General features: G+C 47.2%; 2 protein-coding genes across 2 annotated transcripts; both read right to left on the bottom strand.

Moving 5' to 3' along the window:
* Nucleotides 1-210: 210 nt before the first annotated feature.
* On the bottom strand, nt 211-17,965 carry LOC106853546 (uncharacterized). Its single transcript, XM_088160717.1, has 7 exons — nt 17,895-17,965; nt 17,373-17,615; nt 16,793-17,058; nt 16,376-16,521; nt 15,202-15,936; nt 8,060-8,219; nt 211-443 (listed from the first exon to the last, which is right to left on the bottom strand). Exons 1-7 carry the CDS (start codon nt 17,963-17,965, stop codon nt 211-213), a joined length of 1,854 nt encoding a protein of 617 aa, XP_088016843.1.
* Nucleotides 17,966-22,004: 4,039 nt separating this feature from the next.
* Nucleotides 22,005-24,250, bottom strand: LOC148224218 (acrosin-like). Its single transcript, XM_088160718.1, has 5 exons — nt 24,180-24,250; nt 23,658-23,900; nt 23,080-23,345; nt 22,666-22,811; nt 22,005-22,190 (listed from the first exon to the last, which is right to left on the bottom strand). The coding sequence occupies exons 1-5, from the start codon at nt 24,248-24,250 to the stop codon at nt 22,005-22,007; spliced, it is 912 nt and encodes a 303-aa protein (XP_088016844.1).
* Between the last annotated feature and the right edge of the window lie 721 nt (nt 24,251-24,971).

Consider the following 24,971-nt stretch of genomic DNA (forward strand, 5'->3'; position numbering starts at 1 on the left):
ATTTCCGGCAGATGTCAAAGGCTTCTGCAAATTATTGTATATTTGCAACCCCCAACTCACACTTACGTTAAGTTTCTTTCTGAAAGACAAACACTGTGTCTCCAAGGACTTTGTGTTCTGGCCAAAGAATAATCATGTGAAGCAGCAGCAATGGGAGGCTGAGGGGAACAAAGAAGAGCCTGGCTCACAGACCTCTTTCAAAGCAGTTGTTCACTTGGCCAAAGAGCTCGGCAGCGTGCCTGTGCCTTCTTTGAATCCAGCATCTCTGTCCAACCCCATGCCTGTGCTGTGTGGGTCAGGGTAACCCTCTTTGTATGGGACACACAAAGCAAAAACCATTCTGGGCAAATGTGGCTTCAGGACAAGGATCCATAAGGAACAGTTGTACGGAGTCTCTTGTAGGATGGAGGTTGTTTCCACAGCAAGTGCCAGCAGCAGTGGGTCTGATGAAGTGGAGAAATGACTCATATTTAGGACACATTCACATATATGCAAGTATTTATTTTTGCATGCACACACACATGATACTGACCATATATAGCCATATTTATTACCATGTCTCAGCAAATCAAGATCTTGCTTTAGTCACAGTGACATAAAATATGGTTTACTGGTTATCCCTGATATCTTCTCTCTGGTGTCTCCTTCCTGCTTATCATTCTGAAACTGGACCAACTCACTATGTCAGGATTTCACAGTTGCCCTTTGTGTCTGCTTGGCAGAAACCCTAGCATCAGGGGTTTGTGTGTATTTGGTATATTTTCTGTACCATTATTGAATACTGCCATGTGTATCCCAGCTGTGTGAGGCATCTTTCTGCTAGGTACTGAACCTGTGTCAAGGGCAGAGGCATAACAAGTGGACTTTCATTGTCCTGACATTCACACTGATTTTTCCTGCTGTGGTTGATCTGGGTAGAGAGGAGCACAAAGACAGTGTTTAAGTTAGTGGGATGTGCAGAGGGAGAAAAGAAGAGGGCATGGAGAGACAAATAGAGCCAGTCCCCTTGGAAAAGTCCTCCTTTTGCTTTGTTCAGTGGGTAGTTACTACTACAATATGTTTTTTTGGCTGGCAACAGCCACAATCTGACCAGCTCTTATCACCCCTCCACAAGCATGCTGGGCCCTGATCCACCCTGCCTCTATCTGGGCACTCCAAACTTTGGCCCCTCCAATCCCTTTGATTATTTTCCTTCTGCTTGCTCTTTCTCCCTTGCCATCCAGGGGCCCCATAATCTCCTTTCTTCCTTGTTCATCTGTTCAGGGCCGCCAATCTCTCCCTCCCCAGCATGCTGCTGGCCAATTTGCACTTGCTGTTTTTCTGCATGGAGATCTCTTTCACATGGTCCTATCTAAAAGGGAGTCATTCAAAGTGACCAGGTCTAGGGCTTGAAAGTGCAGCCAGCTTGAAAACTAACTTGCCCTTTACAGACCTGCTGCTCAATTATATAGCTAGATGTGGACATTGAATATACATTGCTGGGCAATTTTCTCTTTTCTATTGAAAACCACCCAGAAGTTAGAAAGTTTGAAGTTGTGAAAACTCAGCTTAGTTACTGTGGCTAAGTGGAAGTGTTTTTTAACATTTCTACCACCACCGCCACTAACATGAAAAGAAAAGGTCATGGTGACTAATTTCAAGCAATTTGAAGAAGAGCATCAATACAAAGATACTCCACAATACTGCTGCTTAAGGAAATACCTTGTGAACCTTCAAAAATTTTGTAGGAACCATGTAAAATCAGGGGTTTGGCTTGTTTGACTTGACTGTTTTCCACAGTTCTCCTTCAGGGTCACATAGTGACTCCAAGACAAAGCTCCCTCCAACTTCTGAGTGTTCTCCCTTTGGCAAACACCACAGATAACCTCAAGATCATCCTTGAGGTCCTGCTCATCCACAGCACTGAAAAACCACCTCTTTTTAAAATATGTTTTTTGTCTTATTTGAGACCAGGCTGGCTAGACTGCAGCCAGGTAGGTCTGCCACGGGGCTGACCTGTGCTCAGCCCATTCCTGCCTTTGGCACTTTGGTCCATCTGCTCCCAACAGGAGTGCTCAGAAAAACCCAGAGCATCTTCTGAGGCACCATTTTTCTCAGACACTGAGAGCATTTTAGAGCACTTGAGGTGAGCACAAGGTCTAGAAGAATGCACTCACATGTGTCTGGTCCTTGATTTATTGTTAGAGGCGGGGAAGAAAAGAGGGTGTTTGGGTTCAGTGACAATAGAGGTTTATACGTGCTCTTTACTCAGCACTATGTGCTTTAGCATAAACCTCTTGACTCCTGGGGATCTGGCACTATCATGATAACAAGCAGACATTATGAGTTAATGCCCATAATAACCTTTCATATGGTAAAAGATTTCCAGGGTTTACAGCTTTGAACCTGTTATCCTATACCAGGTTGATACAACTGTATTTACAAACTGATTACAGGGGCACTTCTCTTGAGATAAGCAACTTTTCTTGTATGAATGATTAAACGGTTCTGACTAACTTGACTACCATTACACATTTAAAGAAAATAATCAAAAAGATCCTGAGCAAAGATTCCAGGCACTTAACCTTTCAATCTGATTAATTAAAAATGAAGTTCAACTGATTTGAAAGACTGGTGGTTAATTAAAAGTGAAGTTCAGCTGATTTGAAGGACTGATGATTCCACCTTCACTGAGATCATGGGCACTGTGGGACTGAACCTCATGAACTTCCACTGTGGCACCCATCACAGCTGTTTTTTTTCCTGGCTGAACCAATGGCTCTGCCCTCTCAATTATTTTCTTTTTGATCCCCCCTCTCCTTTGGGCTTTCAGTAATAAGACTATGTTAATGAGGCTTAATTTTGTTTGCCCAGCTGGGCATTGTAAAGGAACCCTCTGAAATCTTGTTTGATCACACACTAAGGGGTAAATGCTTAGAAAAGTTAATCTATACAGAAATATACTGAAGTTTATTGCTCTAAATATTACTAATTGTTCCTTTATTAGGCGAGCACCTGAGAATGAAGGTCAGATCCCTGTTTTGCCAGATGTACTAGAAACATAAAATGGGTGGTGCTTCTGAGTCTGAAGAGTTTAATTTGAGACCAAATTCTCAAACTTCTGGTTGACTTGAGAATTTTTTATGTGAGTTTTGCCTTTTAGTGGTGTTTGATGTGGTTAGCCAAGCTAGCTATGATGAAAGGTGTGTCAGGAGCGTGTGTTACTGTTGTTTCTTGGTCACTTTGACTTCAGATTTAGTGATGTTGAGTCCAGTTACGACTTAGTACCTCAGGATTTATGCATATAGATCTATTTTAATCAGCAGACTCATTGATTTCTGTGTTTCTATAAATAGCTTAGACTTTAATAAAGAGCCTAAGAAGTTAATGAATCTACAGCTCTGAAAGGAATATTCAGACTGGCTCTCAGTCCTGGTGCCTATATCAAGCTTTTTCTTCACCTGTGGATTCAGAAAGGAAGTTATTTGGTCCTTGGTGACAGGCCTGTGGCACTCAAGGGCCAATATCCTTTTGTAGCTCTTAGGCTGGCAATACAATTCAACTAATGCTTTCCAAGAAGTATTTCATGAAGTCCTACATAAAAAGCAACGACCTTTTATGGAAATCGTGCTGAACTGGAGTTGTATGGGAGCAGAGGTCTGTGCTATCAGGAATTTTATTGTCTGCCTGAAGTAGTTCCTTTGTTTCTTATCTGCTTATCACACTGTGCAGTCTGAAATCTCATTTCTGTAAGCTGTATGCAGAACAACTTAAGCATTTATTTTAAACTAGGTGGGTTTCTTAGTAAGCAAGTAATTAGCTATTTAACCTGCATTTTGAAAAGCCTCTTCTATTACATTGCCTAGGGATCAGAAGCTGTTCAGTAATAAGAAAACCATACATGGTAATTCCCTGGCATGTCTTGCATGATCCTTAAAAAGCATGACCCTGATGAGCTGCCCTCCCCTACAGCTGCAGTTTGACACTTGGATCTCAGAATGGAATAAGGTACCTTTAATGTAAACTGAATCACACTTTAGCTTTTGTTCAGCAGGAAACATCCAAATGAGCAAATTGCTGTCATCTTAGTGAGGCCCTTGGCTGCACGTACATCTGTCTGGGCCTGATGCAACTAAGCAGGGTCCAGTTCAGTGCTTGCTTAAGAGACATTAAAAGTGGCCTGCTCAGACTTTGGGTTTATATCTGAAGAATGGAGGGTGACTGCTATCTCTTGTCCCCATCCCCCATATATGCCCAAAATCCCTCAGGGGAAGGTGAGATGTCACTAAAACAGAGAAATCATATGACAATTCATGCGAAATGGTGGGAAGAAACAGGGCTGAGTCAGAGTTCACCTTTAGACTTGAAGATCAGCATAATCTCCAGAGCCATTATGTAAGACCCTGGCTCTAAGTGTTGCTCTTTATGCCTTGACATAAGCCAGAGATGCAAGCCTGATAAATATTGCACTGACTGAAATCTTTCACTTGCTCCAGCTTCATGTTGATGTTGCAAATAGAATTTGTCCTGGTTCATGCTGGAATAAATCAAGGTAGGGTCTGTGCCATGGTATCTTGAATTCTCATAACAAGTTTAGTCTGAAGTGCAATAAATTAAAAATGCTACTGAGTTTACTAGGCACTGGATCATGGTCAAAGTTAAAACTTTTGATGACTCGTGGAATTTTGGTATCAACAAAGGGTTAGTTCTTGAGTCAGTAATAATTTGTAATAATGATTCATAGAAGAGACAGAAAGCGGTGGTCAAAGGTGAGATGAATCATGCTGCCAGTGAAGCTCCATTTTGTTACAGATTCATGCCTTCCTAAGCCAGAAGAAAGCTGCTTTATGGAAAATCACTCTATGAGAGTGGCTTCAGGAAATCACAGTTTTTAAACTACTAATGTTTTACAAAAAAGCACCCTGCACTTGTTTAAAACCAGCATTTTCTCTCCTCATTGCTGCTCCTTGGTTCTCTACTCTTCCACACAAACTGTACAGAGTGAGACTGGCAGGGCTGCGCTGTTGGTACCACTGCTGTTCCTCCAGCGCTGCCAGGAGGAGCTGCAGCGTGGAGCAGGTTGTGAGGTACCTGGAATTGTGCTAGCTGCTGTCCCTCTGCCAGGACGGGCACGGCCTCAGAGTATTTCCTCCTTGCTCTTCATTTTCATCTCCTTTTTCGAGGTGCTGAAGGCTAAACTGTCGCCTGTGTCACATTGCCATCTGTAGTATTTCAGCTACACAGGTCTTTGCTAACAGTGGTTAATTCAGCCCGTTGAAGATCCAAGTTCATTTAGGTCCCTACAGGGAGTCACACATTGCTGTCTCAGGGGCTGGGAGGCAGCTTTATGGTTTTTTTGGACGTGGGAGTGACCTCTTGATAGACTCCTGACTCATTCTTTCGTTTAAGTCAATATAGCAGGGGATGCATTTGTTAAATTTGTTCAGGTTAATGTGTGCTAAGACCCCCCTCCCAAAACAGCAACATTTATGTGTGCTCGGTACAAACAATCCCAAAATAATAAACCCAAATGTTTCAAGATGGAAGAGCATAGGGGAGGAGATTGGTGCTGGTTGTGTTAGGCTGACTGGTACATTGTGTCATAGTAGTCCTCATACAAGGAAATTATAATGAATAAACCAGGGCCATCCTTCAGGTGAAATATGAAGCAAGGCTAAAAGAAGTATGTAAGGGAAGATCTCTGCATAGTACTGATCTAATTTCCCTTTCCCCTAAAATATAATTTAAAAACCTAGTTATTGAAATTTCTCCTGCAGAAAAAATATCCTTTAGAGTGTTCATTTGCAGCATCATAAACAGCACATAGCGAGCAGATGCCTACAAGATAACTTAATATATTTTATAAACCATTCTGGTTATTAGTGGGCAACGCTGAAAACAGATGGTGCTAAAATAGCACTTACTGGAGGAAAGCTCGTGCTGCAAGTACCTGGGATGAACACAACAAATTTCAGATCTGAAAATCATGATAGATTGATCAGTTAAGGTGGTTTTTCTTAAATTAGATGTCTGTCTCAAAGAAGATTGCCTGAAAGAGCACATTTCCTCTTTGCCTTAGGTAACAGGGTTTTTTCAGATATCTGCTCGTTTGCCACTAAACTCTGGTAAGTGTGGAGTTAAAGCATTTTCATGCTACATTTCTGCATTATGTGATTAAAATGTGATTTACCTCTGGGCGATGTAAATAGCCTTAAGAAGGCCATTTTGTATTGGACTGCTGCATACTAATGATCAGCAGACTAATGGGACAGAGTGATGATGGAGCTAAGATCATTGCAGGGAAGACTGGGAAAACAAGCTTCCAGAGAAAGTCAGAGCTTTTACACAGTAAAAGTGGTAAAACATTCCAAGTCATAGAGTCACAGAACATCTTGGCTAGGAAGAGGCCCACAGGGATCTTCCAGGTTCTTGCCCTGAACAAAGAAGCTCCTGATAATATCCAAACACTTCTTGAGCTCTGTCATGTTGGTGCTGTGACCACTTCCCTGGGGAGCCTGTTCCAGTGCCCAAACAGCCTCTGGGTGAAGAACCTTTATCTAATATCCAACCCAAACCTCCCCTGACACAACTTCAGTCCATTCCCTCAGGTCCTGTCACTGGTCACCACAGAGAAGAGAGCAGTGCCTGTCTCTCTCTAAAGTGAAGGTGTAAGTATTAGAAACCAGGATAGAGTAGAAAAAAGTATTTCAAATCTGGCAATTATTTAAGGATGAGGTATAAGAAATATTAGCTAAAGGTGATCTCATTTTCTTTTATCTGAAAACCCTTCCTCCAAAAACTTTTTGGAATTCTTTTTCTGAATATTCCTCTGCTTTTGGGCTGCCTGTCTCTAAGCTGGGAGAAAACTTGGCTGTTCCAAAGGCCAAACACAATTGTAAGTCAGAAAATAAACCAGACAACCCCCCCCACCCCAAACCCAGTTAATTTAATTATGGGTGCTTCAAATATATTTTCTTGCAGTGTGTTTAAATTAATTTTTAGTCATTTCTTCCCTGATATTCATGACAGTCCTTGTTTCTTTTCTGCTCTAGAAAATAGCAGATTAGTTATCATTGCTGCATGCAGGTTACAAAGGTAGCAATGCTTGTGACATGGATATCTACATTATAACATTTGAGACATTTTTAATAAGACGAAGTGACGTGGAAATTAGAGAAGTTCACCCAGGATAATTAAGAGTTTGAACCCCATAACTCTCATAACTGGAACACGCAAGAATTTTCCTTTGCACTTTCTCCTCTACAACGGACATAATCTGATTTTCTTTACAGGTTATTAGCTATCACTAGCCAGTCATAAAATATGACCTCTTTTCCCTGAAAGGAGTAGAATGTCCTGGACACAAGTTACATGCATCTTCTGATTGCAGGACAAACCAATGCTTCTGAGTCTTCCATGGAGACTCATCGTTTGACCACTGCCAGACCACTCTCTGTATTAAATTTATCCAGCACAGTATCAGGGCCAATCTGAAGTGGAAGGGATTTCTCTTGCAGCAAACATTCCTTACTTGAGTAGATAAATGCTGAGAAAAGATGGCAAATTACTTTGCTGTAGTCAGGAGATGTGGTGTAGGGTTTTGCAGCTAGAAGTCAATTCTGCAGAGCCTTTCTTACAAACAAGCAAACAAAAAACCCCCCCAAAAACAAAACAAAACAAAACAAAAAAAAAAAAAAGAGTTGTTGAAAAAGACCGATAAAGCAGAGACAGAATGGCCCATTTCCTAGCAAACAGCAAGACGTCATGCCAAACCCTCTGCCTACACAGCAGTTCCATTCGGATTCATGACGCAGATCCTGGAGCCCATTTGTGCAAGTTATTGGAGCAATTTGGTATCGGTGAGTTTGCTACTCCCCTATCAGCCTTTTCTGCTGGCCATTGAGTTCACCTTACGATTTGAGTTCACTTATGAGGTGGTTAACAGCCCTTCAAGAATTTGCTCTTTGTATGTAAAGATGGATTGTATACCCTGAACTCTCTTAATCTCTGGATGCTATAAATGGTTGCACGCCCTTGCCATGCACAGTTTTTTTGCAAACAAGGCCCATTCAGTGCTCACCTTGAGCGAAGGCACCAATCTCTGGGCTATCTCTGCCCACAGATTCATCTTGTCTTCCTAGGCCAGAGATCAACTCTGGGGCACTGGCAACATCCATTTGACCCGTTCCTACTTCCTGTTTTTGTCGTTCCTCAGTGCCCTGAATGAGATCAACCTCTCCCTGTATGGACAAACAAGAAATCATTTGCTCCAGGGTCAATACCAGTTCTTACAACTAGTCTTTTTTGTCTCATTTTAGAGTTGCTTTTCACCAAAGCTTCTGAGCACAGCTACTGAAAAATCAGTAACAACAGCAAAGTAGCTAGTAGATGTTTTAGAGTGCCTGGTATTTCATACCTTGCAGAGAAAACCTGTTCTTGGGTTGGATTTTTATCTGCCTTCAGGTTCTTTTTGTTCTTGTGTCACTTTCACTGATCTTATTTTTAAGAGATTTTTTGTTATTGTTTTGAGACTATACACGCTTTGCCAGCAGCTTGAGGTATTGCGTGCTTGGGTATGTTGTGAGCACTGCAAGGCTGGATAGTCACAGCAAATGGGGAAGGATACCTTAGCCTCCAGGACATGTAGATGTGGCATTCAGGGACAAGATTTAGTGGTGGACCTGTCAGTGTTAGGTTTACAGCTGAACTTGATGATCTTAAAGGTCTTTTCCAAGCTGAGCAATTCTAGAATTCTGTGATGTGATTACTTCAGCTTTTTCAGTTGGTTTTGTGCCCCACCAGGAGCATTAGAAACCTCTTTTCTCCCAAATGAAAGCTGAATCACCCGTGAGTTTATTAGGTGGGATAACTTAACAGACCCCTGCAACAAGAGGAGACTCGCCACGATTTCGTGCCTGCTGCTGGCACTGACATCTGTACAAGAAAGGCTGTGAGCTCCAAGGGCACAGTGCTGCCTGCACCTAGAGGGGGACAAGATCCTTAAGGACACTTCAATCTCCAGACAGCAGAAGCTTTATCCCGTTGTGGGACTATGAGACTAATTTTTGTGTTTTACACTTCTTGAAGGAGACTGGGAAATTTACCAGATTAAGAGCTACTGCTTATTCAGTGAGTTTTCACTCAAGCCTTCCATTTATTTCAGTGGGATGCAGATATATTTATTTATCCCACCTCATCTAACTGTGCTCCAATGCCAGCTTGTACCAGTCTTTTATTCTGAGGTTAATTTTACCTGCAGATGTAAAATACCTTGAAGGACTCAGTCGAATAATTTCCTCTCGTAAGCCAAGCGAATAAATACGCATCAGGTAATTGAGCTGAACCATAACTACCCCTCAACAGCACAAGGCACATGGGGGCTCCCGTGCTGTGGTTTGAGTGACAGGGATGTGGATGCTGATGAAGAGGTTTATCTTCTGTGCCTCTGAGCCCTATGGAAATGATCCCTCTAGTGGGGACTTGGAAAATTAACTGGTGTTCCTCCTCGGCAGTACGGGAAGCCTAAGGGAGGGAACGAATGAAAAAATTGTCCAATATTAGGGGAAAAGAACCAAACACCAACGATGAAAGAGACAGCTGTATTTTCCTAAACTTTTTCCACTGAAATAAGATTTTAAGGTAATTGTTATGAGGAGTGGTAAACATCGCTAAAATGCTCATTCAGTGACTTCTGCAAAACTCTTTAAAACAGTTTTATTTAGATTTTTTTCATCAAAATAATGAGATTGGTTTATTATGTGTAATCATCTCCTTCAGAGAGAAAAATAACTATTTATAAAGTCCTTTCTGAATGATCGAGGGGGAAAAAACTTGTTGTGATTTCTTCCTTAAGGTAAAAGCATGAAGTCTTGTTATAGAAACAACTTTTTAATTTTTCAAGAGATTTCAAAAATATTTCCAAGAGATTCTAACAATATCCAACCAGGAAAAAAAAAGCCGAAATTTGTGCTCTGATTGCAGGCACTACCTGCTTCTGGTCCTTCGTGTGCCTCTAGTTACTGTCATTGCTCATAGTGACTCTAAAGAGCAGGGCATAAAACATCATGGAGTTTGCTGGCCCCCCTAACACAGAGGTGTGCTCTGCCTGAGCACGGAATGTGGGACATGCCTGGACAGTGTCTGATGGAGGTCTCAGCTGCCTGTTAACTGTAGCTGCCTTGAAGAAACAATTTGCAGTGAACATTTTCTTGTTGCTGTTACTGTGACAAACCTTTGTAGGGCAGGCTGCGGCAGCAGCGAGCTCCTCCCTGCATGACCTGCTGTTGTATCACTCCACGCTCTCCTGAAGGATCAACAGTGTAACCCCGTGCTGGACCAAGCATTACCTTTCGTAAGGATAAATCTGACAGCTTTTGTATAAACATCTGGCTGACCCTAATGCCACTGTTGGATCCCAACTCTTATTGCAGCCCCTTGCTTGGCTCACTGGAAGATGAGGCTGTAGACAGGAGCTATGATACCAAAATCTGATTCTTTCTGGGTTTGTTCTCTATCTCCTTTCAGCATCTCCTATGTCTAATTCCAGTACTTCTCTTCCCAGGTCCTCCATCCCACAGCTGCTCTGTGCCTCCCGCTTGCTGGGGTGTCCTGAGCAAACAGTGGAGCCTGCTCCGCCAGGTGAACCAAAAAACCCACCATTTTCCTGACCTGGTGCAAATTCCTGTCTCAACCCAGCTGGGTTCCTGGCCAAGGGCAGACCTCTTGAACGGTTCTTGTCTGAGCCACATTGTTAACAGCTCTTTTCAAGTGAGAATTTAAAATGTTTTATTTTCAAACATCTCTGCTTTCAGATTTGAGATGTGAGAAGGTGTTTGTGCACTAGGCAGGCAGGCAGTGGCAATTTCATTCCCCTGTGTGTGGCTGCACAGAAGGTGTGTGCTGATAAGTTATGCCACTCATGAATCATGCTTGTCCCTGCTGCTGCTCCATGAAGCTTTGGTAGAAGAGATCCATTCTTGGAACTATATGGAAGTTCCCACGTATAATCCAAAAATGCTTCTGTTCTCCAGATACGTTCTTGTGCTCTCTCATTGGAGGGTGTCTGTCTCATTTGGGGGCCAACACAGAAATGTTCTTTCTTATATGTTCACAAAATATAAGTTGTCAATGAAAATAAATGTGTACTTGGGCGGCACAGATAGAAAAAGTAAAAATTATGGGGTCAGAAAAGAAAGACAGTACCTTGGACCTTGTCATCCACCTGAGGCTGTGTGGTGACTTGATATCATTACAGAGCCTTGAGTTTCCTGAAATTATAAAGCAACATCAAAGTGATAGGTCAGCATGGTTTTAAGTAAGAGTGGAGCAGTTCTACCCTTATGGGTAGCATGAAGAATTCCACTCTTATGCATTGAATATTAAATGCTTCAGAATAGAGATGTTTGAAGCTCTGACAAGAGTTGTAACTTCCCTTGATGTCATATGCAAAGTCAATATTAGTTTGGGTCAAAGTCATGTCTGAGCTAAAGAAGTTTGGCTTGTTTGTGATTATGGAGTCACCGAAATGTATGGAATCTTTGTGGGTATTAATCACAGGATAAATGTTTAGATCACTTATTTAAACTGCTATTGCATTAGAGAAAAATGTTTGTGGAAAAATACTTGTTTTGCAAAGAACTACAAAATATTCCATCAAGTTCTGACTTCAACACACTGGTAAAAGTGCAGCTCCAGTGAGTAATGCTGCTGGAGTTCTCCACTCATCTTTGTAGAGAGGATGCTTTTTTGGGAGTTGAGATTTTTCTTCTCCTAGTCTGTTGGTTTTTCCAAGATGCCATGGAAACAAAGGGATTCTCATGACTGTTTTAACTTTACTTCACGGGAACCTTTTTTATAGACATTATGCTGAATTCAGCTTCTCATAGAAATCCTTTAGAGGATATTCCATGCCACAGAGAGCAAAACAATATGAGTTCAGGCAGCAGTGACTTATAGTCTGGCAAGATAACAGGTGACCTCTTCCCTCCATCTCTGGCTGGGGCATCTTGCAGTGATTCTTTTAATTAGAACATGACTTGCAGGTAAAACATGTTATTGGTTTTGTAGAGGTTCCTCTGTCACTTGTGGAGACTTAATTGTTTTGCTGCATATTGCTGTCCTGTTAATAAAGGAGCAAGTTTAGTAGCGACTTTTTACCAGAAGGAACTGGATCAAGTTCTTACAGAATACATTGTCACAATTTGGTTTTGTGTTTGGGACTGAAATTCAGGGAAATTAAAGCCTTATGTCCTGTCTTGAACAGGTAAAATGAAAACCAGTAAAGTTTACAATATATTGCTTGCTTAGCTGAAGACTTATAAAATTGTCTTCTATACAATCTATTTTTGCAAACTTCAGTGGCCTTCCAGTACCTGAAGGGAGCTTGCAAGAAGAATGGAGAGAAGTCGTTTCCAAGAGAATGTAGTGACAAGGGGGGAATGGTTACAAACTAGAAGAGAGTAGTTTTAGATGAGATATTAGGAAAAAATTCTTTCCTGTGAGGGTCTTGAGATGGTGGAACAGCTTTTCAAGAGAAGTTGTGGATGCTCCATGCCTGGAAGTGTTCAAGACCAGGCTGGATGGAGCTCCGAAAGACCTAGTCTAGTGAATGTGCCCCTGCCTGTGTCAGGGGTTGGAAGAAAACGATCTTGAAAGTTCCTTCCAACCCAAACCATTCTGGAAATAATTACCCTTATATGATATAAGCTCTAAGTAATCAGCATTAATATGTTAATTAATGTAATGACATGTTTGCACTAAGGAATAGGTTATATGGGTTAATGATGCCCAAACTCTGTAATTTGATTGTTTTGAGCTGTATATAGTGAACAGGAAGTGAAAGCAATTTATGCAATTATGTGGATAGTGTAAACAATCAGACCTGACAGACCATGAATTTCAGGGGAGTGTTGTTATATGCTTCAAATGTACTCTTAGGCAGGCAGTTGACTCCAATGACCCAAAGAACCCACAGACCACCTCAAAATACATCACCACAGGGTTTCCCCATAGTTGAGAGTTTTTGTTGGGTTACTGTTTTTCTTTTTTTTTATTGTAGGTTAGACCCTGGCAGAACTAGGGGTGCAATGTAACCTTGTAATTGGCAATCACAAAACTCTGCCTTGCTTTCTAAATGTCAACAATATACTCATCAAATGCTCTCAAGGTTGTCATAAAGTGGAGCTGATGTGGAGATTTTTGAAACATCAGTGAAGTTTTGGTTCATAGTACAAAAATCAGCTTAGTTCCACGTTTTATATATATATGAATTCTTGGTAAATATTCTCATTGAGCAAGAGGGTTGTTTTGTAGGGTTGAGGATGAAAAGCTGCAACGCATTTCTGAGCACAGGTGACAAGCCAGTCTTTGAAGGTTTCATTGCACTCAGATGACTGGAATATTAGAAGAACCAGATTTGAAAATATCAGGCTCAAGACAGGGCAGTTTGGCAGAGCAGCCATGTGGGTAGCTGGAAGAACTCCAGGGAATAGACTCAATTTGGGCTAAGTGTTAGCTGAGTAAGGCATGACTAGTAAGACTTTTTGACAAAGCATTTTTAGAGTCTGTTGAAACTGTGTATTTCCCTTGAAGAAAATCAAACATTAGCAAGTTTTCCCACTAATTCTAAAATAAAGCTCATGTCTCACATTCAACTTGTGTGGTGGCAAACTGCCTACAGTTCACTTTGGAAGCCTCTCTAGGACTTAATAATCATCAGTGAATTGAACTACTTAGGTCATTAAGCATTCAGCTGTTCTGCCATCTCAGTGTACAAATGGGTGCCTGCTTTTCCTGTCAGCTGGGATTAGAATGTTGGAGAGCAGAATACTGAATTAATTGAAGAATTAGCATGGATTGATTTACACTTGTGCGAGCTGTAAGTGATTTGGATGGGGAGGCTGGAAGTGTTTACTGGGGGATGCAGCAGTGTGGGAATGGGCATGGGCTTTAAATGTGTGGGGGCAGGAAAGTGTTTTGGATTGTGGCACTTTTTGAGATGGAGGACAGGTGGAATTTGTGCCATGGCATGAATAATACATGGCATAATTTTTTTGTCTTTACCTCCAGTGGCTTTGTGTTTTGGTGCTGGGCATAATGCAAAGGGTGACTTTCACTGAGAGCAAGTGTGTTCCAGCAGGCTATTGATTAAGGGTGTAACAGTATTGGTTTACTTGGTTTAGGCTTAGTAGATTCTGTATGTATAGGGGAATGGTTTTAAATGGAAACTGTGAATTTAGAGTAGATACAAGGGAGAAATTCTTCACTTTGAGAATGACAGCGCAGTGCAGCCGAGGTCGTTTCCTGGAGGAGGGAGGAGTCTGGAGTTGGGGTCTGATCCAAGCGAAACTGAGGTAGCCCTGCCGGTACTGGGTGGGAAGGGCTCTCCAGGTGAGAGATAAAGAGCCAGAGCTGGTGCTTGGGCTGGCTGCTACCAGCTCGGCTATGAGAGCCTTCGGCTTCCCAAGCTCCAAACAACCACGAGGTATGGAAATTTAGGTTTGCTTGTGTTTGTGAATGTCACAGCTCAAGGTGCACTCTGTGTGTGGGATTTTCAACTCCCTCCCCTAACTTTTCCTCTTCTGCTAGGATTTTTAGAGAATAAAGCACATTTTGGCCACTGGTGAGATGTGAAACTTGGACCAGATAAATGAAAAAATACAAGTAATAGCACTAGTATCTGCACTGCAAAGCATAATGCCTATTTTGCCACTGAGGAGAGGGGAAAATGACGCAAGGGAGCAGAGTCAGTGTTGTAAAAAGGCAACACTCTTCTCACAGATGGTTACTACGGGAGGAATTTATCTTGAGTACAGTGAGGCAGTAATGCCTTCTAGGAGTTTTCAACAAATACTGGAGCCTTAACAAAAATATTTTCCTATCCTCTTCCTAGGCTTGATGTACCAGGTTCCTCCAGCCCATGGTGGCTCAGAGCAGTCTCCTCTCTGACCAGGCTTTGGATCCACTTTGTCCCTTTGTGCCCCATGGGTCTTGCCCAGGAGCTGGAATTGCACTGAAAAGCTGATTCACTTTGAGCATAGATAATTTTATTTCAGCAGCTTAGTCAACTCCAGTGTTTGCCTGCACAACAGAGAGGAGTGTGGGCAGGATAGAGCAGGCTTTTGACACTGTGGCTGCTTTTGGATCAGAAGGCATTGCCCCAGCAGGAAATGGTTGCTGTGCCCTGCAAGGTGCCCTGGATCCTGTCTGTTCTGCTTCTCAAACTGTGTTCAGTCCAAGATCCTGTTGAAGGAGTTTCTTCACCTTTGTAAAGAAGTTTACCAGTTTGTTGAGTGGAAATGGGCAGGAGCTAACCTCACCCAATGGTGTTGGCTTATGAGTGGGGAGTGCTGTCGTCCATGGATTCTGAATGGGGATTGATGTCGGCACTGGTTTATGAGCAGGAGGTCGTGTTGTCCATGGTGTAAGACTGGGAGGTCTTGTTGTCCACGGCAGAAGAGTGGGGGGTCGTGTTGTCCATGGTGTAAGAGTGGGGGGTCGTGTTGTCCATGGCAGAAGAGTGGGGGGTCGTGTTGTCCATGGTGTAAGAGTGGGAGGTCGTGTTGGCAATGGCTTATGAGTGGGGGGTCGTGTTGGCCATGGCATATGAGTGGGGGGTCGTGTTGGCCATGGGTTATAAGTGGGGGGTTGTGTTGGCCATGGGTTAGGTGTGGGGAGTCGTGTTGGCCATGGGTTATAAGCGGGGGGTCGTGCTGGCCATGGGTTCTGAATTGTTTGGTGGGGGGTCATAAAATGACTCCAGCCTTGTGATGTTGGAGAATCCCTTCCAACTGTGTATGTGCCTGTGTAGGCCAGGATCCAGTCATAGAAGTACCGAGTTGAGGTGTAGACTCCAGGCTGCCTCGCCCTGGCACAGCCTTTTCCCCAGCTGGTTACTCCAACAACCCACCAGTAGTCAGCGTTGTTGTCCTGGCACATGAGAGGACCACCGCTGTCACCCTGCAGCAGAGCAGAGAGCATTAAGGTGGTGTTGGTTGGCCACCACCAGCACTGGGGCTGCCTCCTTCTCTCTCACAGCCAGAGGTATTTTCAGGTGTTGGAGCCTCCAGAAACCTGGCTGTGAATGGCTTGGGGTCCTGTAGGGTAGGGCTCTCTCTGTCCTCTCTGCACAGGGCTCCTGGATGTGCAGAGGATGGACATTTGGCACATGGATTTCTCAGCTGCCAAGAGCACTAGCTGGGCTTTCTGGCACAAGGGAAGCACTGGGCAGGCAGGTGTGGATGGGGAGTGTGTGGGAAGCCCCGAGAGCAGTTGTGGGGAGCTGGGGCAGGGAGGGTGACTGAGTGGCTGTGCAAAGCAGGTCCTGGGCTGTGTTGAAACGGTGCTGTCTGGGCTGCTGGTGCTGCTGGGATCTGAGTGGCTCATGGAATGCTCCTACCTGGCAGGTGTCGATGTTGCCCTCTGGGTAGCCAGCACACAAGTTGTGGGTGTGGATTTCCCCTGCATACCAGTCACTGCTGTTGCAGAGCTGGACATTGATGAGCTTGACGCTGGCCTCCTGGAGGCGATCACTTGAATCTTGAGCTGTGAGCAGAGAAAGGAATAAATTCTGAGCATCACATTGCCCATTCTCCTGTCCTTACTTGGGAGAGGTATCTGCTTCCCTAGGGTTTGGCTTTCCCTCTGCAGAGTCACTGAGGTGCTGTGTCTCTGCTGCCTATCTTTGGGGAGCAGGCCAAGTCCATCTCTGCAGAGGTGTAAATCCTGCAGCCTGGCTTAGGCCTCATCTGTAAGGAAGTCCAAACCCTCTCCCCAGTGTGATGAGCTGGATCTGATGTCACTGTTGGGAACTCACCTCTAGCAGCAGTAGAACCCCAGCCAGCCACCCAGCAGTTTTGCAGCTCTGACACTTTAAGAGTGGGGTGAGCCACACAGGCAAGCTGGATGTTAGGGCTGCATTGGACAGGTTGGTCCAATTCCATCAGGGCAATATCATAGCTCATGTCATCAGGATTGTAGTATGGGTGTAGCACCACCTGCTTGACACTGCGCACTGTGGCCCCAGGGCCCGGCTGAGACAACTGGGTGGCTCCAATCACCACGGACATCATGCTGATATTACTGGAAAGGAGATGGAGAGAGGGCTGAGAGCGGGCAGACCCATGTGCCACAGCAGCCCAGCAGTTGCCAGAGCTCTGCTTGGCAAGGCAGAGAGGGAGCCGTGTTCTGGCAGGTGTGAGTGCCCTCGCACACTTTAGGCTGGGGAAATGCCAATCTGGGATCTGCTGGGAAGCCTTGACACAAGCCCAGGCTTCTCCTGAGCAGTGTGGCAGCTGGGCTGCCTGAGAGGGAAGGGGATGGGAATAGCAGGTGTTGCTGCTGACAGGGCACCTGCTGGTGTTGTGGGGATGTCCCCGTTCCCTGCTCCTCCTTACTCAATCTTGTCGAAGCAGTGAGCTGCTGTGAGGACCCACTGCGTGCTGATGAGAGACCCTCCACACCAATGTCCCAGGTCTGGCACCCAAGGGTGCTGGATGCTGACAATCCAGGGCCAGGTCCCTGGCAAGGCATCTGAGCCTCCCACGATGCGTGTCAAGCCGTAGTCATAAGCCAGATTGCCATAGTAATAATTCATGAGGTTGTAGTCAGGCACCACAGCTCGGAGCCCGCAGGTTCCTCTGCAAGCAGAAAGTGATTTCCTTGTTGCTTCATGGCCTGCTGTGGCTCAGGCTGAAGCTCAGCCCTCTGCCCTCCCCACAAGGGCTTGCACGCACAGCAGGCCAGGGAAGCCCATGGCGTGTGCGTCTGTCCGTGCCAGCACCTGGCTGCTGGCAAGGAGCTGAGGCTTCCCCATGGCGGGTGGGAAGCTGTGGCCCGGCCACGGGGGACAGGCGGGCCCCTCCAGGGAAGGCCCCAAGTGTTGCCGTGGCTCCCTCCCAGGGCCTGCGGCCACTTACCCGCAGTTGTCCCATGTCCCGTGCACCAGCCCGGCCACGGTGAGCAGGACGAGGAGGCCGAGCCCATCCATGGCTGCCAGAGGCACGTGTCAGCTGCAAGCACTGAGGGCTCCGTGCAGCAGCACAGCCACAGCCGCAATGCCCGCAGCAGCTGCGCTGCCCGTGGTGCCCTCGGCGCCGGGGCTGATGTCACAGAGGACTGGGTTCCGTGTTCTGGGCTCCGTGGGGGTCTGTGCAACTGGGGCCCACTGGGGGAGGGGGAACAGTGAATCAGTGAGCCATGGAATGGTTTGGGGTGGAAGGGACCCACCATGGAGACCATCTAGCTCTGAGCCCCTTGCCTTGGGCATGGCGGGATAGCTTGCACTGGAGATGGTTGCTCATAGCCTGGCTCAGAAGCTACCCTTGAACAGAGTGACAGTGCTTTCCCCCCCAGTTCATGGGTGGACTTGGATGATGGCAGAGGATTAGGGTAACTTGTGACATGTCCTTCTTCATCACTGTAGGCAGTCTTTTATAATAAGGATTGCCTTGCATTGCCATCTTTTTCTGAATATTTGCTAATGATGTCCTGCTTACTTATCCACTTGCAATTCTTTTCAGTTTTGAATTATAGTGAATTACATTTATTTCTGGAAGTTGGTGTCTGTGTCTTCTGTGCTGACCCTGCCTACATGAAAAACAGGCATCCAGAGCTGCTCTGGGTAAGCCATGCCATTATCTCAGCAGCCTCACAGGCAAGTATTCCTTCCAAATATCTCATCTGAAGTTACTCTCTGTCACTGTAGTGCCATTGCCCCTGGTCCTTTTAGGACCTGCCCTTGTAAGAAGGCTCTCTGCTGCTTTCTTTAGGCCTCTGTTCTTTGCAGGATGAGGCTGTGCAGTCCACGGGGCAGGCAGGTGCTGAGGAATGCATTTGGGGCAGGGAGCTGGGTGTGCAGCTGCAGTGCCAGCTGCAGATTGAGCTGTGGCTGGTGGGAGCCCGGGACCAGAGGCTGTGAACTGCCCACACTTTGCATGACAGAGGGCACAGGGAGCTGTGGCACCGGCCAGGGATTGGAATGGACACTGGGTGCTGCAGCAGGAGTTGGTGCATCTTTATGGAACATGACATCTGTGAGTCTGCTGGGAGAATCCTGTCTGAGGTTGAATGGGTTTGGATACCCTCTCTGACTGGGTGAGAATGGTGTGGTAGGGAATCAAATGAGGGAGGCACTGTTGGCTCATTGGAGCCACCTGTGGCTCCAGAATGGTCACACAGGGTAGTTTCCTGAGCACTTTGGCAGCCCAGACAGGACCCAAGGGCAGTACTGCTGGAGCCTTCATTCTTCAGAGCTGGTACTGGTGTGTTCACCTGGGATCGTTAGAGCGGGAAGGAGCCAAAGGGGGAGCGTTACAATTCTATGCACAGATTCTGTGTAAATGATGAGGGTTGATTTGAGGCTCTGTCTTGGTGTCTTGGCATTTGGTGCAGATTTGGTGAAATCTCTGGTAGAGAGGGTGAAGAAGGCATGTGCAGCATGATCAGTGTAAGGTGGCCACAGAGGAACTGTGGAGGCCCCCATAAGTCGTGAGGTGGTGGGAGTTGAGTCTCTGCTTGGAGGTTTTTGTTGACAGGCACAGGGAGAGCCTTCTGTCCCTTGTGCTACCCAAGGGGGGGTTATGGACCCTGGGCACACGCAGAAGGGGGCTGAAGTCTCCTCTTGGCATGCGAAATGGTGTTTCACATGCCTCAAGATGTTTGATGTGCTGGGAAATCTTCCTAGCTTAGGTGAGGAGATGTCTGTGGCCAAGGTTGTGCAGAACTCAGAGAAATTGTTTGGGTAGCAGAGTTTTGCCAAGACAGCACAATAAGATTGTTCCACAAGGATTGGGCAGCTCTAAGGTGGTCTGCTTGCTAGGCAGCGAGGTGATGGCCATCGCCTACTGTGAGTGACACTTGTCTCAGTTTGAAAGACAGGTGTCTGTGACGGAAAGCAGAGTCCCTCCTTGAAATGGAGACTGTAAATCCCCTCCCTCTGAATTAGTCTAATGTTGAAATTTAGGGGCTCTCAGGCAAATATATGGGGGTAGGAATAATAGTTCTTTCCCAGTATGTCTAACAAGGCAAACAACCACCACCACCAATGGAATTAATAACAAACAGAGCAGTAACCCAGCTCAGCCCTGGCGGCCGCGGGCCCTTTCCCCTCGGTGCAGTTCCCGTCACATCCAGCAGGGGCGCTGGTGGCTGACGTTGGGAAGGGCAGGTGCGATGATTCCTCCAAGCCTGCAGGGGGCGCTGTGGCGATGGAGGCTGTGTCCCAATGGGAAGGGATGGAAAAGTGAGGATTTGCTTCACCAACCCTGGGGCGGGGTCGGTCCCGGTGCTCCAGCAGGCTGCACGGAAACAGCAAGCTGGAATGGCAGGGCGTCCTGGCGGGGCTGGGCTGCGAGGTCCAGCAGCAGAAGAAGAAGGCGGCTCCTGGCTGGGCTATGGCGGTGGTAGCAGTGACCCTCCTCCTCCAAAGCCAAGAGTGAGTGAGAGAGAGCAGCTGACCCTGCTCCCCTTTTACCTGCTTCTAATCTTGCCGTGTCTCTGTCCCTCCGAGAGAAACTCCCAAAAACCAGAGGGGTTCCCCCTCCCCCATCTCAAGTACACAGTCATCAATGCTTTTTAGCATTGATTTTTCAATGTGAAAAATCCCTCAGGCAACAGGGAAATGGAAAAACACTGCAACCCCCAACCACGCTCTTGCACTCAGAGTCATTAGTGAGTAGGCAGCCCCTGATTTATGCCAGGGTGTTAGGGACCACTAGAGATGTGGGTGGTTGTTAGCATAGCCCATCTTGATTAACACAAAGGGAAGAGTGCCACCCGTCGTGAGACAGGACTCCATTGGTCCAGAAGCCAAGAATAGCTTCTAGAAGCAGGTGGAGTGACACTTGGCCCAAGGCATTTTGAAGCCTTCCATTAGATGGAGAAAATCAATGTTCACCTACCTTGACCTAGAGAAGACAGCAACTGCCTTCAACAAGACTTCCCCATAGCACTCCTCTACAATGACTTCTTTCCCACTCCCACCACCCAAAATATTGAGGTTTGATTGAAATGATATAAAATTAGGGGGAGAATTTGTACAGTTTGTAGATGATTTGTTAAGTAGCAAGTTAAAATAAGAAGTTTCTTTCCCATCCTGTGGCGATTATGTGCAGCACTCAGGCAAAGAAGCACACCAAGCTGAAGTTTGTGTCTGTGCTCTTTGATTGCCCCTTGTCTCCAGCTGCCAGGCTTATACAGCCCTCTCATCTTCCTTGACTCCTCTCTTTCTCTGCCCTTGTCTCCTCCCAAATATGGAGCCAAGCCCAGGGATCTTTTCCCCGTGGCTCACAGGTTGGCTCTGCCTGTGAACAGCCTTGGTGCTGCAGCTGCTGTTGGCCAAACACACCTTGGCCTTCCATGGCATTCCTCGTGCCATCTCCTTCTGTTCCTGCCAGGTTCCTCTCCACAGAATGAGCCCAGCTCTTCCTTTGAGTAAGTGTGAAGTGTGACCACCTGGCACAGCAATCCCCCTTTATTGCCTGTGAAATCTGGCTCTGCCTTAGGGCACTGGCACTCCAGTCAGGAGCCAGGAGTTTCCCTTGTCATGCTTGGGAGTTTCCCAGGTTCCCTTAGCCCAGGCTCACACCAGGCTCTATTCAGCAGCCCATGTGCCTTTGAGCACCACCCTCAAGGTGTCTGCTTTTATCCTATCCGCTGCCTAGGCTTGATGTGCCAGGTTCCTCCAGCCCATGGTGGCTCAGAGCAGTCACTGACCAGGCACTTCGGAGCTCTTTGGAGCCACTCAGTCCCTTTGTGCCCTCAGGCTCATTCTGCAGGTGCCAAATGTGGCAGTGCTTGTCTTGCCCAGGAGTTGGAAATGCACAGAAAAGATAGATCCCAGTGAATAAAGGTAATTTTATTTCAACAACTAAATCAACTCCAGTGTCTGCACGCACACAGGAGAGGAGTGTGGGCAGGACAGAGCAGGCTTTTTATGCTGATGCTGCTTTTGGATGCGCAGGCATTAACCCAGCAGGAAAAGGTTGTGGTGCACTGCAGCCTGCTCTGGACCCTGCCGATCCTGCTGCTCAAGAAGCACTTTGAACTGTGAATGTACGCATGTTGTAATCGATCCAGTCATAGAAGTACTGAGTGGAGGTGTAGACTCCAGGCCGCCTTGCCCTGGCACAGCCTTTTCCAAAGCTGGTTATTCCAATGACCCACCAGAAGTCAGCGTTGTTGTCCTGGCACATGAGAGGACCACCGCTGTCACCCTGCAGCAGAGCAGAGAGCATTAAGGTGGTGTTGGTGGCTCCTGTCTGCACTGGGTCTGTCTCCATCTCTCCCACAGCCCCTGCCAGAGCTGTATTCCAGGCAGAGGAAGGCTCTGCTCAGGGGCTGGGGCCTCCAGAAGCTTGGCTGTGAATGGCTTGGGGTCCTGTAGGGTAGGGCTCTCTCTGTCCTCTCTGCACAGGGCTCCTGGATGTGCAGAGGATGGACATTTGGCACATGGATCTCTGGGCTGCCAAGAGCACTAGCTGGGCTTTCTGGGCTTTCTGGCACAAGGGGGGCACTGGGCAGGCAGGTGTGGATGGGGAGTGTGTGGGAAGCCCCGAGAGCAGTTGTGGGGAGCTGGGGCAGGGAGGGTGACTGAGTGGCTGTGCAAAGCAGGTCCTGGGCTGTGTTGAAACGGTGCTGCCTGGGCTGCTGGTGCTGCTGGGATCTGAGTGGCTCATGGAATGCTCCTACCTGGCAGGTGTCGATGTTGCCCTCTGGGTAGCCAGCACACAAGTTGTGGGTGTGGATTTCCCCTGCATACCAGTCACTGCTGTTGCAGAGCTGGACATTGATGAGCTTGACGCTGGCCTCCTGGAGGCGATCACTTGAATCTTGAGCTGTGAGCAGAGAACTGAATAAGCCCCTGGCAGCACCATGCCAATTCTCCTCATCTCTCTGGGTGAGGATCCATTTCCCTAGGGTTTGGCTTTCCCTCTGCAGAGTCACTGAGGTGCTGTGTCTCTGCTGGCTGCCTCTGGGGATCAGGTCAGGCCCATCTCTGCAGAGGTGTAAATCCTGCAGCTAGGCATTGGCCTCTGATGTGGGGAAGTCCAAACCCTCTCCCCAGTGTGATGAGCTGGCCCAGGAGTGGCTGTTGGAACTCACATCTTGCAGCAGTAGAACCCCAGCCAGCCACCCAGCAGTTTTGCAGCTTTGACACTTTAAGGGTGGGGTGAGCCACACAGGCAAGCTGGATGTTAGGGCTGCACTGGACAGGTTGGTCCAATTCCATCAGGGCAATATCATAGCTCATGTCATCAGGATTGTAGTATGGGTGTAGCACCACCTGCTTGACACTGCGCACTGTGGCCCCAGGGCCCGGCTGAGACAACTGGGTGGCTCCAATCACCACGGACATCATGCTGATATTACTGGAAAGGAGATGGAGAGAGGGCTGAGAGTGAGCAGACCCATGTGCCACAGCAGCCCAGCAGTTGCCAGAGCTCTGCTTGGCAAGGCAGAGAGGGAGCCATGCTCTGGTAGGTGTGAGTGCCCTCGCACACTTTAGGCTGGGAAATGTCAAGATCGAAGCTGCTGGGAAGCCTTGACACAAGCCCAGGCTTCTCCTGAGCAGTGTGGCAGCTGGGCTGCCTGAGAGGGAAGGGGATGGGAATAGCAGGTGTTGCTGCTGACAGGCACCTGCTGGTGTTGTGGGGATGCCCCCGTTCCCTGCTCCTCCTTACTTAAAGTCATCAAAGCAGTGAGCTGCTGTGAGGACCCACTGTGTGCTGATGAGAGACCCTCCACAAAAATGCCCCAGGTCTGGCACCCAAGGGTGCTGGAGGCTGACAATCCAGGGCCACGATGCTTCCATGGCATTTGCACCTCCCACGATGCGTGTCAAGCCGTAGTCATAAGCCACATTGCCATAGTAATAAGTTATGGGGCTGTAGACAGGTGGCGGAGCTCGGAGCCCACAGCTCCCTCTGCAAGCACAAAGTGATGTCCTTGTTGCTTCATGGCCTGCTGTGGCTCAGGCTGAAGCTCAGCCCTCTGCCCTCCCCACAAGGGCTTGCACGCACAGCAGGCCAGGGAAGCCCATGGCGTGTGCGTCTGTCCGTGCCAGCACCTGGCTGCTGGCAAGGAGCTGAGGCTTCCCCATGGCGGGTGGGAAGCTGTGGCCCGGCCATGGGGGACAGGCGGGCCCCTCCAGGGAAGGCCCCAAGTGTTGCCGTGGCTCCCTCCCAGGGCCTGCGGCCACTTACCCGCAGTTGTCCCATGTCCCGTGCACCAGCCCGGCCACGGTGAGCAGGACGAGGAGGCCGAGCCCATCCATGGCTGCCAGAGGCACGTGTCAGCTGCAAGCACTGAGGGCTCTGTGCAGCAGCACAGCCACAGCCGCAATGCCCGCAGCAGCTGCGCTGCCCGTGGTGCCCTCGTCGCCGGGGCTGATGTCACAGAGGGCTGGGTTCCGTGTTCTGGGCTCCGTGGGGGTCTGTGCAACTGGGGCCCACTGGGGGAGGGCAACAGTGAATCAGTGAGCCATGGAATGGTTTGGGGTGGAAGGGACCTTGGAGACCATCTAGCTCTGAGCCCCTTGCCTTGGACATGGCGGGATAGCCTGCGCTGGAGATGGCTGCTCATAGCCTGGCTCAGAAGCTACCCTTGAACAGAGTAACAGTGCTTTCCCCCCCAGTTCATGGGTGGACTTGGATGATGGCAGAGGATTAGGGTAACTTGTGACATGTCCTTCTTCATCACTGTAGGCAGTCTTTTATAATAAGGATTGCCTTGCATTGCCATCTTTTTCTGAACATTTGCTAATGATGTCTTGCTTACTTATCCACTTGCAATTCTTTTCAGTTTCGAATTATAGTGAATTACATTTATTTCTGGAAGTTGGTGTCTGTGTCTTCTGTGCTGACCCTGCCTACATGAAAAACAGGCATCCAGAGCTGCTCTGGGTAAGCCATGCCATTATCTCAGCAGCCTCACAGGCAAGTATTCCTTCCAAATATCTCATCTGAAGTTACTCTCTGTCACTGTAGTGCCATTGC

The sequence above is a fragment of the Sturnus vulgaris genome, chromosome 3, assembly GCF_052056855.1.
Source record: "Sturnus vulgaris isolate bStuVul1 chromosome 3, bStuVul1.hap1, whole genome shotgun sequence".
Taxonomy (NCBI): Eukaryota; Metazoa; Chordata; class Aves; order Passeriformes; family Sturnidae; genus Sturnus; species Sturnus vulgaris.

Bases quoted from the DNA above. Each gene is read 5' to 3' on its own strand.
- LOC148224218 (XM_088160718.1), bottom strand. From the start codon at position 24,250: ATGGATGGGCTCGGCCTCCTCGTCCTGCTCACCGTGGCCGGGCTGGTG. The intron at 23,346-23,657 runs GTAAGGAGGAGC...TCTCCTTTCCAG, and splicing joins CACTGCTTTGATGACTTTAA to TAATATCAGCATGATGTCCG. The intron at 22,191-22,665 runs GTAGGAGCATTC...GCTCTGCTGCAG, and splicing joins GCAACATCGACACCTGCCAG to GGTGACAGCGGTGGTCCTCT.
- LOC106853546 (XM_088160717.1), bottom strand. From the start codon at position 17,965: ATGGATGGGCTCGGCCTCCTCGTCCTGCTCACCGTGGCCGGGCTGGTG. The intron at 17,059-17,372 runs GTAAGGAGGAGC...TCTCCTTTCCAG, and splicing joins CACTGCTTCGACAAGATTGA to TAATATCAGCATGATGTCCG. The intron at 8,220-15,201 runs GTTTGAGAAGCA...TTGTCCATACAG, and splicing joins AGGATCTTGGACTGAACACA to GGAGAGGTTGATCTCATTCA.